The 18,200-nt window shown below is 38.8% G+C and overlaps 2 protein-coding genes across 4 annotated transcripts in view; both read left to right on the forward strand.

Annotated features, from left to right (window-relative positions):
* The window catches only part of LOC135940600 (protein MTSS 2-like), a 256,792-nt gene that overhangs the window by 202,906 nt on the left and 35,686 nt on the right, over positions 1 to 18,200 (forward strand). The gene's annotated exons all lie outside the window — the stretch shown is intronic.
* Positions 1 to 18,200, forward strand: part of LOC135940583 (discoidin domain-containing receptor 2-like) — a 156,140-nt gene that overhangs the window by 120,786 nt on the left and 17,154 nt on the right. For all 3 annotated transcript variants that reach the window (XM_065485532.1, XM_065485547.1, XM_065485539.1), the window contains exons 6-7: positions 567 to 714; positions 17,173 to 17,358. In XM_065485532.1, coding sequence (XP_065341604.1) covers positions 567 to 714; positions 17,173 to 17,358 — 334 coding nt within the window. The remainder of the gene's footprint in view (positions 1 to 566; positions 715 to 17,172; positions 17,359 to 18,200) is intronic.

The raw sequence follows: 18,200 nt of genomic DNA on the forward strand, positions 1-18,200 counted from the left end.
GAGAGATGATTTCCCTGTTAGAAAATCCAAAAACCATTTTGCAGGGAGCACGACTTCAATTTATTTTCAATGATTTCATTTTATAATAATATTTCGCAGAATTAAATGCTTTTTAGATTGTGTTCAGTGCAGCTTCATTAGCTTAAAGCTGCACATTTGTCCTGTTTATTATTTGATGTTCCCGCAACGTTGAAAAGCTCAGAAAATATACTCTAAATCTTACAGGTCTAGTCTTAAGATAATTGGAAACCTTTTTCCTTTTATTTAAACGCAACAATAGTTTGGACAACTTCTTGATAGATAAAATAATGGAGTTTCGTCAGACCATGAAACTGTTAATGATATGTATGCAACCTGCGCGTCATCCTTGTTGAGATGAATGCATATTTTTTTATAATATTAACCTCTCTGAAATGTCCCATTTACAAAAGTTATTTAGCGAGGCAGAGCAACAAACTCATTTTTCCGCAAGCCATTTAAAAAAGTTTGTTCTGTTAGTTTGAAATTTTGCCGTAATGTTTACCAGGGTAGCTTTGAATGCTAATCACGACGAATTACCTTTGCAGGTGCTTCCGGGCAACACTAACACCTACATCGCCAACAAAAATGAGTTGGAAGTACCCTTCGTGGCCTCGAGGGTGCGCTTCATCCCCTTCAGCGAGCATCCCCGCACGGTCTGCATGCGGGTTGAACTTTTCGGGTGCGCCTGGAACGGTAAGTCTGCGCTTTTTAAATTCGCCTCTTTTAGCCAGCATGATGAAATTTTAAAATTAACACGAGAGCGAAATTTCGTCGGTGCGCCAGGGTGAAATGTGAATATTTCAGGTATGCGCGGCATTGTTTTTGATCTCCGAGCGGAGAGGACGCGTGCGCGAATCGCAAATTTACCTCTGCACATCACATCAGCGAGCGAGTGTGAATAATTTTCGCGCTCACCTTGAGAGCTGCTTATTCCGCATTCCCTTTGTGAATAACTGATGCTGCGCATACATTTTCCAAAAGCAGCGCAGCTCCTGCGAAAAGAATGGCCGATTACGCGCCGAGTTTAATTAGCAATGCAATGGCCCAATAACCGGTTTACCCGCGGCCAAGGAATTAGCCCGCGGGCTGATGCAAAATTCAACCCGGCTAATTACGAGCGCGATTAATAATTAAGCGAGCACTCAGGTAGGTCGTAGCGCGGCTTCCTCTTTCATTGGAACAGTAAAAATTCCCGACCAAGCGAGCGAGTCTCCTCAGCGCGAATGTATAATGCACCATTTCATAATGGTGGAGCGCTAAATTATTAAATTTCATCAGGCATTATTACACTAGCATCGCAAACAGCAAACGAGCAAAAGAACGAGCAGAAAAGCGAGGCTCTTGTGCGCACGCTTCGCAGCAAAATTAACTTTTCATTTAGCACAGCATCAGCACAAAAACGCCAATGCCCACCTTTATGGCATTGTTAAAACACGATTCCATCACAGACAAAGAGCCGCCACCGCTGTGTTATTTTGTATAATTATTCCAGCGTGCCGCCGTTCGGCACCATCAAAAGAACGGCTGTGAGATTTATCAATTGGACCGTATCACTATAAACGCGTCCAATTTTCCGGCATTTGCATTTCATCACTTTTACTATTATTATTGCTGTGTCTGAGTATTTCGTATGCGCACGTGCCACTGCAAAATAGGGCCAGTTTATTAAAATTCATGGAAGCTGTGAGCGATGGTAACTGTTATTGCGCACACATGCTAACGGCGCGCGCACACACACACACATACACAAAGATGTGAAACGAAACGAGCCCAATGAAACCATTTCGCTTGCTTTGAATGGCTTCGGTTTGCGAAATTTACGGTGCGCCTCTAAATTAGATTTTTCGCGTCGCGCGTGCACGCCTCGTCCAATCAGGACGGAGCGGCTAATCCGCTAATTGCAATCCCGGTTCGGGGGAAACAAGAAGCGACCGTGAGAAACACGCCGTCTGATCCCTTTAAAGGCAAAAGCCCGGCCGAGAATCAGCGTCAACTCGCGTGAAGTCGATTTAACCGGGCACAAAACGTGCCGCAGCCGACGGTGCGGATAAAAATCCAACACGCTGTGCGGAAAGAAGAGAGAGAGAGAGAAGAAAAAACAAACGGCCGCCTTTTCCTGACTGGCGGAGGAGATCATTTGATTGAGAAATTATTCCCGGCGCTTGCAGTCTGGTCGCAGGCGGATGCAATCACAGCCGCCGGCGGTCCAGATTATTGTAGCAGACGTCTCGGGCGGGTACGCGACGTGCCCGGAATTCGGCGCGCACAGATTGCATGCACGCACTTTGCCAGCCGGCCGAAACACATCTCGCGCCGGCGTCTGATTCCCCGAGGCAAACGCGCCAGACTAATGACGGCGGCCAGGTCAAACAACACCTCTTCTGCACCGCCAAACACCCCCCGTGCGTTTGATTGTCCGCACCCCCGAGAGGGTGGCATCATTTCGAGGATCTCATCCGTCCTTATTCTTCCGCGCCGACGATGCTGATTCTTTCCTCTCTCCTTGTGGCATATTGATTTTCTTCTGTACACAACGTTGCGTCTTGCAAAGAAGGATTAAGTACGAAAATGTATTTTATTTGTGGATTTTCTCATAGGATCGATTTTGACGTAAAATATGTTGCAAAGCATTCAAAGTATTAAAGTGGAATGATACTGGGCAACAATTGAAAATTATTTCAATTGAAAATTATTTCAATTGTTGGATGCCTTCAACAATTGACCGATAATCAATTTGTTCAACAATTTCCAATAGTAAAAAAGGACCTTCCTACAATAAAAATTCAAATTTAGCCAATTTTCTCAAAAATTTACAGTGCTTGAACATATTTTCTTAGCATATTCCGATTCCTCTCGTCGAGGTCTGTCCAATAGTGTATGCCACTTAGTGGGGAAACTCTTGGTTTTGAAACTAAATAGGATTTCAAGTAAGGAGATAGCCATTACCATTTGAAAAGCACGGTAACTGTCCAGCCAATTTGCTCAAAAAATTACAGCGCTCCTTAGGCCAATTTAGGCTTTAACTGAACCCCAAGGGATGAGTTTATGCATTGGCAACAAGCATTTTCCAGGCTTTTCCAGTATCATTCCTCTTTAAATTTTGTTATTGATGGAAAATTCACACGGATTGAAAAATGATTGTGTGTTAAATAAATGATGCAAATAATAGAAGGTCTTTAATTGGTGCTTTTAACACGCCATTATTTAAAAAATGTTAACCCATGTTTTGTCAATTTGACGTTAAAAATATCCATGGAAATATTTGGCTGAAATATCATATATTGCTTATTGTTAGATAAAAACTGTACAGCAACTGTAACAGATAATTCACCTTCATAACCAAATATCCTAAAATTGACGGATATTTCTAGTTTTCTTTTAACCTTAGGCAATGGAACATTAAATACCAACTAAGATTAAGATTTGACCCCGTTGATAATATTTGGATTTTTTCTCGATTTCATTTATTAGCTGAAAGTCAATTGAACACATTCGATACAGTCTTGCTTGATTTCTGTCCAAAAAGGTTTAAAAATCAGTGTCTAAAAAGGTCTGTAAATTTGCAATGATGTAAAATGTATAATTAGTGAAATTAAGTTTGAGAAATTGACAGATAAATTTTAACCATCAAGTAGAAGTATGTTTTTAGGCCAAGAGGGACCCGATTTCCTCAACCTTTACAAAATATACAGCTATTTACTGATTTTCGCCAGTTTAAAGGGTTTTTTAACTACTGTTTAACAGTTTTAGATGGTTTAATTAAATTAATATGAATCAATACGCTTTAAGACTCAGCGTATACTTTCAAATCGATTTATTTGGATGAAAATGTTTAAATGATAAGACTGTTATTAATTTAACAAGAATCAGAATCTTCAGCAGGTAAATCCTCCATCCTGCTTTGCTACATTCATAGATTTCAATGCAGTGCTTAGTTTGGAATGCATGAGATTTTACATGGCGTTACCAAGTTAATTCAATAAATTGAGGAAATGCTGTTTCTGTTATCCTATTTTCTGTTGCACTTCTTATTCTTTTGTCCTGGTTTAAATGTTTCTGGCGCCGTATTCTACTAAAAAGCAATCCTCGTAGGACTTTAATTAAATCACAATAGGAAGTGGAAGAGATTTCTTTAAGCTTTAATTTTTAGGACATTTTATGCAATAACATTATCATGACACCCGTAAAAACCATCGATCTAAAATTCACTGCCCCAAATTTCAAATTTATGTCTAAGTGCAAAGGAAAAGGCGTCTCTAAATTGGCTGCTTCTCATTAAGAAACGGTGTTAACTTTATCTCAAAAGTATGTAGCACCCATGCTGTTTTTGCCGAGCCACCTCTCGCGATTGTTTTTGCGCTCAGCGAAAGAACATAAAACACAAAGTTGCCTGGCACGACGGGAGCAGTGGGTGTTAATTAAAACGATGAGTTGCGGTGTTCCATTGTGTCGGCATGAAAAGAGAGGTTGCTTACCGAGAAGCAAGGGAAGCTCGCCAAATGATTTGACTACATTATTCTTGAACACGAATGATACAGCGCGCGGCGGCGGAGGCGGCATGCAAGAAGCACCACTAGTGCTTATTATTCTACGTTGAGAGCCCTCCAAACTTATTCTCCTCTGCCGAACAATGTCTCGAGAGCAGGCACGCGGAATCTTCGCTGGAGACAAGCACACCCAGCCACTTATACCCACTCCCCGGCTTACTTTAAAATAATACTACTTCTTGCTACGCTGAAAATGAGAAACCACTTATTGTTAAATAAATTCAAACGTGTGTTTATTCTGGGAATTTCTGCATTTTTTGGTGATCTGTAAACATTTCTTTGTTTAATATTTGTTTCCATTGCTGGGTTTACAAATGTTGATATTTAATTACTACGTTTTTGTGGGTACATGCGGCATTCAGTCCAAGATAATACGTATTTAATTAGTTAATTAAGGGCCCTGTCATTATCTCATCAACACAAATCATGACGAGAGCTAGAATAGTTCAAATGGCTGGGGTCTTTCAATGTTTTGCAAAAACTTGGGTGAGTTATGTCTGTAGTTAGGCGACATATTAGCAGCTGCTGCAGCAGTGGTTTTTCATAATTGAAACAAACACCTTGACGCGCAGCGCGCAGTTTGTTGTCGACGAGCGAAGCGAGTGGTGCTAGCTTTTTGCTCTGCAGGGTGCAGTATTGTGTGTGTGCGGCGCTGCTAGCTGTGGATTTGCCATAGCGTACACCGCTTTAATTGCGCCATTAATATTCATTCAATGGTTGACTTGCGACGTCATTACGACGCTCGAGTGCTATTATTCATAAAAGGCTGGATTAGCTTTTGCACGCTGCCGACGAATTCACGCGAATTTCGTCACAAATTAAATTTTATGCCTCAAGCCTGTAATTGCGTTTCGGCGACACGCTCTCCGCTGGCCAAACGCACGAAAACAGAGCCGTACGTCTGTCCGCCTTGTTTGCTAATTTACGCCTCCAGCTTCCAGGAACGTGAAAATGGACCGTTTTATCCTGGGAGCCGGAATAACACGGCGTATGCGGATATCATTATTGTTGCACGGTTACAGATTTAGATATTTTCGACATCAGATACCCCGTTGGCATGATTACGTCCCAGCGAATTCTCCTCAATTGGGCTGAGAATAGCAACCCTTCAGGCAGGCACATGGAAAAGAAATTCTGGCATTTGAATTGAACGGCGGGTCGGCTGCCAAATTATACGGCGGCAGTGAAAAAAGGGAAAGACGATGAGCAGCCAGCAGGCAGCGGCAACGGTGGCGGAGTGAAATTTAATTACTAGCTAAGGGTCAGGCGGATGGAGAGCAAAGTAAATGTAGAGTTGCTGTTAATATAGCAGCAGAATTCTGGTGTGTTGTGCATGAAGAGGCTGCACTCGAAAGGCCCTCGCACTCCACCCAAACTTTTCATTCCGCGAAATGTAATTAATACATTCGCAAAATAAATATGGTCCGGACTGGAGGACCGCCTCCGCCGCAGCTCGAACTAATTAGTTTCTTTAATTAGCAACTCTGAACAACACTGTCGGCGCTCTTTGCTATTTCTGCGTGGCGATGATGGTCAATCCTTGACTTGCCACATGATAATGAGATAGGACAAAACGGCGCCCATGGTCGTGGCGAAAAACTCGAGGTTCAGCACGAAAAATGGCCCACCGTGCACCACGAACGTCTTCTGCACGTCTGCCGCCAGCAAGTGCAGCGTTGGCGACATGTCCACGTCTCGGCCAGAAATTCGGCTGATCTCGTGAGATAAACTATCTCCCTAGAAAAAATTTTTGAATCATTGGAAAATTATCGAATTTACTTTGATACGCACCGCGCTTTTCACGAATTGGCCGCTACTGCAGTTTGCAAATACGTGTACGACTGATGAAATCAAATACTGAGACATTGCTACTATAATCGAATATGATGGAAACTTTGGAAAAAAGATGTACATTTTATGCGAGTCATATTAAAATGTTAAATTTACCCTTGCTATGATAAAAACGATGAAGCAAATCGATGCTGTGATCAATGCTGCGTTGACGGCAATGTACATTCCAAAGACTTTATCCACTTTTTGGTACAAACTGTAAAACTTTGCCATATTAAAGCATTTACACAATTTAAGTATTTAGTAGCATTCACCGTTTAACTTCGTCATAAAAAGCGATCCACTGGTCCAAGCCGGTTTCTGGGGTTTGATTACCGTGAACAAAGGCTAATTTCCTATGTGACAGCTTCTTTTTAACTCTACTCATGGTATGTTTCAAATAGATGAGTTCTTGAGAGATGAAAACGTGGAAAAAGTACAATATGCTATCCATTTGTGCGACTCTCAGTGGCATGTATATTCCAAATATTGAATGCAGGCTCAAAACGATGTATGCAAATTTGTTTAGGCTAGTTACTCTTAAAAGCTCATTTGAAATTTTTATATCATCAGTTACTGTAGAATTTTGCGAAAAAATGGCAGTGTTTAAGTCGCTAAATATTTTCAATCCTATTAAAATGCTGATCAAATCGAGCGCAAGCAAAATTAGGACTGTCTTGGCAACGATTTTACATGCTTGATTAATATAAGGCGACTGATCATTGCCTAAAGTTACACGTTCGATGCCCCTGAAAATTTCAACAAGTTTATCACTTTTAAGAAAAAGAAACGCTGTCTTGAACAGAATCATAAAATAAGATAAAAATGTTATTACTGGCAGGCACCAACTCGACAGTCTGGTGATTTGTATTGTGTCCGAAAACGTAAGCATTACAAGTGCAAATAAAATCACAAGAAGAGAAAAACACGAAATGTTCCACGCAAATATACTCCTCTTCTTTAAATTGTGTTCTTGGTAATCGAATGGAATCCATAGTCCGAAAAAACGATTGATCTTGAGGACGGTTTTCAGCTGTTTTCTCCATTTGTTGTTCATTTTCTAGCGAATAGTGCTCTCATTTAGGGCCAAGAAGGTGCGTTACAATGCATTTCACGAACACAATGTCTTTAATCTAGCAAATGGGATAAGCCAATATCAATACGAAATGTCTATTATTGACTTTTAGCAAAACACAACCCCAAGTGAATATTTAATCAACTGCTGACATGTCTTATACGCAATTCAGTTGAATCTATTAGCGCTGTTTTAATTTTTGTGCTCATTCAGGGGGATTTATTTCAATAATCTTTAAACTGCTTGAGAATAAAAAAGAATGTACTGCTGTATCCTATCACCGAAGCAAAAAACTCTAAGCTAACGACAAAAAAGGGGCCTCCTCTGATTCTAAAGCTTCTTTGGATGTCCATGACAATAATATTTAAACCAGGTCGACTCAGGTGTTGGTTCCAAGGTCCAGCTATCACCGCATCACTCAGCAAATCTGCCTGAATATTAAAATTTGACTTAATATAATATAAGTAATTTTTAGAGCATTTCGTGATTACCTTTTCGATTAAATTCTGTCCATGTTGACACAATACAAACAACTGCATCAGTTGCAACAGGACTATTTGGATAATTCCCATTTGTAATGAAATGGATAGTACCTAATGAAATTAATTAATATCTGAGAACTATACTGTTGAGTTTATGAGTCTCTACCTGAGTCGCAACAAATGAAATGGTACACAGTGTAGAAATGCTGCCGATGACCATTATCAAGATGTAGAATCCAAATGACTTATTGAAGGTCTGGTGGATTCTGAAAGAATTAAAATACCACCCGATTTACAGTTGTTTTTAAGGTGCACTCTTACTCTTTAACAATGAGGTAATTTCTGTGAAAATCCAAGAGTAAGATGGTATTGTCTTGAACATTTAAAAATTCTACATTTGATTGAAAGACCGCATTTTGCTGGAATTCAACAAACTGTTTATTTAGAACGTGCACTTGACTTGTAACAAATTTTAAAATCGCTAGCATTAGACTGTCCATGAGAGTGCTTTTGCCGAGCAAAATGAAAGAAAAAATGCTGTGGGTAAATAAAGATAATTTTTTATAATTATTTTCGGCGTTCCCTGATCGTCCATATTTAACCATCCAATCATTATTGGTCGTTGATGTCAAATTTGGCATCAGCGTTTGAGATGAAGACCCTGACATTTCTATCACTAAAACGGCTCTTGTGATGATGAAACTAACAACACTAAAAAAGAATGACCAGCCTGCTAATTTTGTCGCATCGCGGCACAACCCTTTAACATCAGCTTTAATTCTACTAGCATTTATCGCCTTCTCTAGCAGTGCGAAAATGCGCATTATCCCTGACCTTATGAAAATCAGATGAATTGTTTTTGCAAGTGGTAGAATATACGCCATTGTAAGTGCTATCGTGTGGCAGAAAATATTCACGTTGAATTTATCAACGCGTTGATAGTGAAATGTTATGATCAAACCGAAGGCCGCAAAAATCGCGCTCAAAACAATAAACTCCCATTTCGTCGGTTTGTTCAACCGATTGGACTCTCGGCTCATAATTCCACTTTCAGGAATCCACAAGCCTGTCAGATGACAAACTCTGAAGAAATTTTTCAGAAGCGGATTTCCCCTCAAACTAGTCATTTTTTCCTTTGCACTGCTTGTCGGGAAATGCTGTATGACAACTACAATATAACAATAGTACTCTAACTGCTATATATGACCTTACAATTATTTTTTGTTCTTCTTCTCTGATCGATTTCGACAAGCAGGCTTTTAAGAAATTATAATACTTTTTAACATACTGTTCTGTTCTTGCAAACTAACAAAGGATATATTAACAACTGAATAATTAAAAAACGTATAAATGTGTTAAATTAAATCTTTAATTCAACAAATCCAAAACGCTATATCGTATTTTCAATAGATGAAAAATGTTACATGGCAATAGTAACATTTTTGAATTGCTGGAGAATAAAAAAAAATGTGCTGATACATCCTAGCATTGTAGCGAGAAACTCGAAATTCATTAGAAGAAACGGTCCTCCTGTGATTTTGAAAGTTCGATTTATGTCCATGACGAGAAGGTTCAAGCCAGGTCGGTTTAAGTGCTTGTTCCAGGGCCCAGCACCCACCGCATCACTCAATGACCCTGCCTGAATAATATTTCAGATGAGTCTGTGGCATTAATTTCAGAACATTACCCTTTCAAGCATGGTTTGTCCACTCTGACAGATTAAAACCGTCTGCATCCAAAACATAACAATAATTTGGGACATTCCGAAAATTAACAGAAGCGAAGAAGCCTATAAGTTAAAAATAAAAACAAAATGTATTAAATAATTCATATATATTTATAGAAAGGTTGTTGCCTGAGCTGCTACAAATGACATTGCACACAATGTAGCAATATTTCCAGTGATATTGATAAATATATAGAAACCAAACAATTTGTTGACGGCCTTGTGGATTCTGCAAGATAAAAGGGTGAATTAAAACGGTGTTAAGCGCCAGTTACTTACTACCGTACTCCTTGATCGTGTTATATTTCCTGTAGAACTTTGAAATAAATAAAATGTCGTCCTCAACTTTGAAGAATTCTGCCTCAAACTTAGTAACTTCAAGCTCTCTGTTTTTTAAGAACTCTTTTTCCAAGCTACAAATTTGTCTAGAAATGAACTTTTGAAAGGTCAACATAAAACTGTCCATAATTGCGTTTTTGCCGAACAAAACAAAGCACACAAGACTGTGCGAAAAGAAAGCAAACCTAAATGTATTGCTACCAGATGACCCGAAAATATTGTAACGATACTTAAAATCTTTTCCTGTCTTTGTTACATTTTGAAATGAAAAATAAAATTCCAATGAGTAAGTTACGCGCGTAATTATGAAACAAACTGAACAGACTGTTAACGACAAAACGGCAAATTTTTTTAGGTCTTTGCAAAAGTTATTTTCAACAGCTATTTTTTGCTCGTCGTCCATTTTACAAATGTTTTTGTCTAGCAAATTAAACATTTTCAATAATTCTGATCTTTTCATGATTAGATACATTGTTTTGACACACGGTAGAAAATATAACATAATAAGCATCAAAGTGTGGCATAGAGTTGTGACGGTGGGAGTATCTATTCGTTGAATATGAACAATCATCAAAAGTGCAAGCGTCACAAATATGACAATTAAAATTATCCATTCCAACTTGGTAGGTTTATTCAAATAGCTATTTGTCCGTTGGCTCATTTTACCGTATTCAGGAATCCACAACCCAGTGTAATGACAAACTTTAAAGAAAAATTTCAAGCGTGGATTTAGCCTTAGAGAGGTCATTGTCAACTCGATCATTGTGTTGTGAACTACACTGTTCAAGACGATACTTCACATTTCAGTTATACATATTTCTCTATTTACTTTAGAAGATCAATACTCATTGCTTTCGAGCCAAGTATTTTTAGCAATGCTTTTTTCACTTGATGACATAAACAATTTTGTTAAAATATTCTCAACAACCTTTCTTGCTTTAGAAGTGTTTCATTTGAAGATCCACAACGCCATTGACTATTTTATTTCAATTAATTTTTTATTCACAAACTTTCTCATTTGAAGAATCACTAAATTGCATTAGAATAATTAAGTAGGCAAAAACAGCTCCCAACATGGATCCAAAAAACTCATAACTAACGACAAAAAACGGCCCTCCTTGAAATTTGAATGTCCTGTCAATGTCCAATACATGCATATTCCATCCTGGTAGGCTCAAACGATTGCCACGAGGACCAGTGCTGATTGCATCACTCAAAGATCCAGCCTGGTATTCATTATTCATATTAGAGTGTTTTATTTTCGTCAATTATCCTCCCTACCTTTTCCAGCAAACACTGTCCAGTGTGGCAAACCAAAATTGTGCGGCCCAGAAAAATCATCAGCATTTGAGTCTGTGCCAATGTCAACATTGGCGAGGGAAACTGAAACATATTATCCATCTCTATATTTGCTTAGTTAGGAAGAAAACACTTATCACCTTCACTCCAATGAATAGAACCAAACACAGAATGATGATGCTGACTGCAACGATTAGTAGGGTGTAAAATCCAAATATTATGTTCACTCTATGTTGAACTCTGAAATGTGATGATTTGTCAATTTTGTTATCATTTTTTTTAAATCAAGCTCGAAATATACCCCTTTAATATTTGATACTTTTGGAAGTAACTGCCAATTGAAACGTTCTCACTCTTTGCTTCGATAAATGCGTTGAAATTCGCATTTTTCTTGTTTGAGTGAAAATACATCTCTAGATATTGCAATTCCTGTATAATGTATTGTTGGAAAAATAACATTAAACTGTCCATCACTGCATTTTTGCAGATCAATATCAAACATGCAGCTGTGTGAGCGTACATTTCTATCGAATATAGAATTCGTAAATTTCCAGACTGAATAACTTTGGTGACCCAAAGCTCTTCAGCAGACTTGGTGACATTTTTATCTGCTGTAACTTCAGTCGAGGATGCATACAGGTAAAAGAAGCTGCTCATCAAGCTCATACAAATTAAGCTGAAAAGGAATGAAAAAAATGCCAATTTCTTGGCTCTTTTACAAAGCGTGTCGACTCGTTTGATTTCATTAACCGTGCAAACCGCATTTTCGACCATCGAGATTAAGGTGGCTAGATCTGACCTTTTCGCAATCAGGTATACCGTCATGCTGAGGGTTGAGATGTAGAGCACCATAACTATGATAACTTGGCTCAAGCTCAAAAGGCTATAAGTAACAATGGTGGACAACTGGAGGTGCATTATCATCACAAAACTTGTAAATATCGCAAACAAATTTAGGCATTCCCATTTCGATAGCTTATTCGATTGATACGTCTCGTCATTTCCGGGAATCCAGAGGCCGGTTAAATAACTAATTTTGAGGATTATGGCAAAGTGCTTATTCTCTCTCAGCCTAGGCATCGCACACGTTCAGTTTGCAGCCAATTCCACGTTCGTGAAGCTACGTTGTCATTTCAAATTAATTGAAGTGTAAATCAATACTCCATTAAATATGATCTCTTAGAGCTTCAAAGTGAATGAAATATCAAATATTTATGAGCGCGCACTTTTATTTTCTCTGTAAACAACAACCCTTGACCGTAAAAGTATCATTTATTATGCCGTAAAGTTTCTGGAATCAATAGCGTTGGTAATTTTGTAGTTTTTAAAACGTTGCAAAAGTTTCCACTGCCTGCATTCACATTTTACGTCAAACATTACTCAAGATGATAAATTAAGTTTCGTGATACACATGTTCATTATCTTGGAATTGCTTGAGAATGAAAAAGTATGTGGTCATATATCCTATTACCGAAGCGAAAAATTCAAAGCTAACCACGAAAAATGGACCGCCTGTGATTTTGAATGTTCTCTGAACATCCATGACAACGATATTCAAACCAGGCCGGTTCAGTTGCTTGCACCAGGGTCCAGTTCGTACCACATCGCTCAGTAGTTCTACCTAATAATTAAGAATGTTATTACACACTTAAATAAATTCAAAAAACTATGAATTCCACTTGTTCTAGTAAATTTTGTCCGGTTTGGCACATTAAAATCATCTGCATGAGAAACATCAGCACCGTTTGGAGCGTAGCAAATATGAAAGAAAATGAGGACACCTGTTGGTGAATTTACAGTCAATATTAAAATCATTTAAATACGAAGAATTTGTTACCTGCGTTGCAACGTAAAATATCGAAAATTGCAAAACAATACTGCCAGTAACTATTATCAAGGTGTAGAGTCCGAATAATTTGTTGACAGCCTGATGAATCCTAAAAATAGCAAGTTTCATATCTGTATATATATTATACACACATTTTCCAATAATTGCTGCCTTACTTTTTGGTCATTATTATGTGTGAGAAAAAAGCAGAATCGTCTTCAAACTTCCAATTTGCAGTCTCCTTATTTTTAAGGAACTCTTTTCTTATATTGGACACTTGGTCAGAAACAAATTGTTGAAATGACAGCATTAAACTGTCCATGATAGCGGTCTTGCCAAATAAAAGGAAGCATATAGAGCCATGCAAATATAGTGAAAATCTGTAAGCATAATCTGATGACTGGTACAGCCTGCTTTTAAGTAGTGAGTCGTTTCTTGTAAATGTTAAATTTTGCCTCAATACAGATTCCGATGAAAGTGACTCAAGTTCCCTCGAGTAAATAATGCGCGTTAGTATAAAAGTAATGGCATTAACGATGAATGTCCATCCAGCTATGTTTCTAAGATCTCTACACAATTTATCAGAAACTCCGATTTTTCTGTTTAAGTTGATTGCCTTGTCTATCAATGCAAAAACCCTCATTAAATCGGACCTTTTCGAAATCAAATGAATGGTTTTGAGAAATGGAAGTAAATACATTAATGAAATTACGATCAATAAGCAAATATATTCGACGCTGAATTTTTCCATGCGTTGGTAATTAATGACCGTAATAAATCCATACGTTGCAAGCATCGCAAGGAAAACCGTCCCCTCCCATATCGTGGGCCTGTTCAATTGATTGTTGCTTCTGCCCGTGCTGCCCTCAGGAATCCAAAAACCTAAGACATGGCTAGCTTTGAAGAAAATCTTGAGACGTGAGTTTTCCCTAAGACCGTACATTTTCAACTGTGCTGCCAGCAAACACTTTTCTTTCCTGGGAGCCAGATTGCTCAAAAATTTATATCAAACTCCGCTTGAAACGTCAATATCACTGAGAAAGCAACTGTTTGTTTCTTAATAATGTAATCCACTCATCTTAATTAATTAATTGAATTGGCGGAATCCTCGCCTCCATTAAAATTGATCCAAAACATTAATCTAAACAGATAACCACCATTCCATATCTCCACAGTAAAATTTTTTTTCAGAAACAGTACATATTTCCGCTTTTGAACTTGTTCATTTCGCCGTAGTTATTAATTCTAATTAAATAAATGAAGCATTTCAAAGTAATTAAACTTTCAAAGTTATTTTAAAGGTGGCGACGGGATGCAAAAGCTGCTGTTGTCGTTTAGTCTGAGAACAAATTCAGGACATTTGTAGTTTGAGGGAGAAATTCGACTGGCATACAACAACCAGCAACATGCCAAAAGTGTGTTTGATGTTTTAGGGACGAGGTGATCAATAATTCACTCTCATGGTTTTCCGCAACAAAGTGCCAAAACGTCGATCGAAGTGACAGAAATGAGAGAAAAGCGAGCTCATATTGAAAGCCTTTTTGCATCATTCTCGCCGGTACAAGTAGCGCACATGTGCTCGAAAGAATATAAATTATTCAGACGGATCCAATGGCTTTTTGCTGTTAGGACGTGTTTTCATTTCAAGTAGACTCGTTGGCTCTAAATTGCACGAGAACGATAAAATACGTGAACACGGCTGCAATCATTGACGCGAAAGCCTCGAAACCTACGACAAAAAAGGGTCCTCCTCGAAATTTAAATGTTCTTTGAAGGTCCATGACGAGCAGACTCATTCCGGCGCGATTCAGGTGCTTGTTCCAAGGTCGAGCACTAATCGCGTCGCTCAGTGACTCAGCCTGCAACTTAAATTTATTATGGTGAATAAATTTTATAATTTTTTTAGTCAACCTTTTCAAGCAGCTGCTGCCCCGTTGAGCAAATCAAAATATTCTGACTCAGGAATATTAGAAGCATGTTACAAAGTGCAACAAATAAAATAAATTTCATCTGAAAAAATATTAATAAAAGCTAAAATTTTCTTGTCCATCGTTTTAATTCAACGTTACATACCTGTGTTCCAACGAAAGCGAGCAAGCAGAGAACAGTCATGCCCCCAGCAAACACAATTAAGGTATAGAATCCGAATAAGCAATTTACTTTTTGGTTGATCCTAAAAAGAAACGATTAAAGGCATCTGTAACTGGTTTAATGAATTTAAAATCTCACTTTTTAATCATTTGATATGCGGTGAAGAAGTTTGAGATAAATAAAGAGTCAGCTTCCACTTTCAGAAAAGCCTGGTCAACTTGTTCTAGATTTTTCAAGTAGGTATGTTTAAGAAAATCTACTTCGTAAATAATGATGCGTTGGAACATCAGCATCAAACCATCCATTATTGCATTTTTCATAAATAAAACGAAGGTAACACATCCGTGCACCGGCCTAATAAAGAGGTGAATTTTGTCCCTAATTTCGTATCTTTTTGTATTTGCAAACAATAATTCATTGTCCGGAATTGTGACATTATCCACTACCATTTTGTCTAGTTTCAGTTTGTATGATGAAAATATAGCAATCATTATAGTGCCGCACAAAGCGCTGAACACGAAATAGTAAACTGTTAATTTCCTCGTGCGTTTGCCTATTGCGTCTAAGATTTCATCAGTTCTGCCTCGGTGCAATGCTCTCATGGTGCGGTTTACGATCGAGAACAACTCGGTAAGATCTGACCTCCTTAAAATTAAGTAGGCGGTCTTTGATAGAGCCAAAACGTACAACATTGAGATCACGATAGATTGACATAGCACCGTGATATTAAATCGTACAACTGATATTAACTGCACGGTCATCATAACGGCGTTAACTGACATAATTATAATGAAAAAGATTAACTCCCATTTCGTTGGCCTGTTTAGTCGTTTGGCGGGACCATCTCCATCCTCAGGAATCCATAGCCCGGTATAGAAACTCGCTTTGTAGAATGCAGAGAGGTAGCGGTTTTGCCTCAAACTGGTCATAGTCATGGCCTCATAAACCATAATGCCAAAAATTTCAGCAAAAGCCTTTTGTGTTGAGCCATATAGGCATTCAAAAGACACTCATCTTCCTTTGGCTGTCATTCATATTGATTTGGTGCACTCCTTGAATGAAAAGGCTAGCGTGTGTGCAATATTATTTAATTATTTAAAAGCTAGAAATCGAGTAATACCGACTGCTCTTCTAAATTGTTCAGTTGAATAAAAAATAATAATTTGGCGAGTGGAAAAATATTTCTTGGAACTATATTGCACGTCGGCGCTAATAAATTGTGGGGATGTCTCTGAAGGCAATGGATACCATTTTTAATGGAAACGCCTGCAGGTGTACTTGCCTCTGATTAGCTTATCAAAAATAAATTCAGCGGCTCGTGGTGGTGGTGGTAGTGGCGGCATTATATCATTTCGAAATGCAGACCTTTTGGCAGCTTTATGGCCAGTCATTGTGCACGCAGGTAGGCACCATTAAAAGAAAACGGTTGCGCAGCGGCGGCTGCTTTTATTATTCTCTTGCCGTGCCGCCGCTGCTTTGCACGTTTGCTGCGCGGCGGTGAAATTTGTATCCTCCTTTACGGCCGGTCATAATTTTGGCGAGCGCCGCCATCAAATTGAATCTTCAAGTCAGTCAGTGCGGCTGAAATATTCATGCTGACCCGGGCTCTCATTTATTCGACGAAAAGCACGTGCATCCCAGTGCTCCACTAAAAAGCCGGAATTATTTCGGTTCGCCTGCCCGGCTCCCAGCAGAGCTCGGCATGTGTGTGTGCTGAAATGAAAATTGCACAACAAGCAGGGTCTGAATTTTTCATGCTCTCCGAGGTTTCGACTCGAAAGACGTTTGTTTGCTCACTCGCTCGAGCTTTTCCGACGTGCGGAAAGTCTGATAAAATATCGCTGCGACACTCTACTGCTTCTTCTTCTTATTTCCCCGAGGCCTGCGCTTATAATCCTTATTGTTTCAATTAGCGACTCACTCTCCTGTTGCAGAGGGCCTCGTGAGCTACTCGGCCAACAGGGCTGGCTCGCACAGCTCCATCGACTCGGAGCCGGATCCTCTCGAGGACATCAGCTACGACGGCCAGATCGAGCGCAGAACCATGTCCGGAGGCCTGGGACAGCTCTCAGACGGCAGGTTTGGACCTGACGACCTCAACATTGACGTCTCTACTGAAGGTGAGAGAAATTTTCTTAATTACTTCAATGGTAAACGGTTAAAAAATAAAATTTATTTGTAAGTTATATTCAGTAGTTTCTTAACAAGTAAAAACACATATTATTAGGAAAAAATGAGATTAAATTACTATCGCAATTCACCAGTTGCATAAACCCTAAGTGTTCGAAGCCGCCAACAGATGGCGCCACCGTAGACTTTCGATTTTAAGGCACTTCCGCTGCGATTTCAGACTCAATCTAGCTACAGTGCATTCTTTAATTAATTTGCTAATTTTTGACGTGCTGAAAACCAAAATCGGATCAGTCAATCGCCGTAGAATCGTGAAAAACTATTTTTTGAAATAAAAAAATCTTTTCCAACGTTTCTACGGCGAATGGCTGAACCGATTTTGGTTTTCAGCACGTCAAAAATTAGCAAATTAATTAAAAAAGCAAAATTGAGTCTGAAATTGCAGCGAAAATGCATTAAAACCGCTTAAAACAAAATTTTTAAGAAAGTCTGTGGTTGCGCCATCTGTTGGCGGCTTCAATAACTAAGGGTTTATGCAACTGGTCAATTAGTCATAAATTTAAAGCAACAAGTGACTAGTGAACAAGTTGACTAGGACCCCGTCCAGGAGGAAAAAGCTGAAGTGAGCTCAGCAGACTAGTAAATCTTAACAAATTGATAAATGCCTGCTTTAATTTATTGGTGAGCAGGGTCTAACAACGGTATTTTGCTTAATTATGTAGCACTAATGAAGGTGGAATGTGCTCAATTCAGGAATGTCATTTTAGCCTTTACTTCAATTATCTTCTGGAAATTGAATAAAGGGCAAAATTTATCTGGCAATGAGTAGCCG

Source organism: Cloeon dipterum, chromosome 1 (genome assembly GCF_949628265.1).
Source record: "Cloeon dipterum chromosome 1, ieCloDipt1.1, whole genome shotgun sequence".
NCBI classification, from domain to species: domain Eukaryota; kingdom Metazoa; phylum Arthropoda; class Insecta; order Ephemeroptera; family Baetidae; genus Cloeon; species Cloeon dipterum.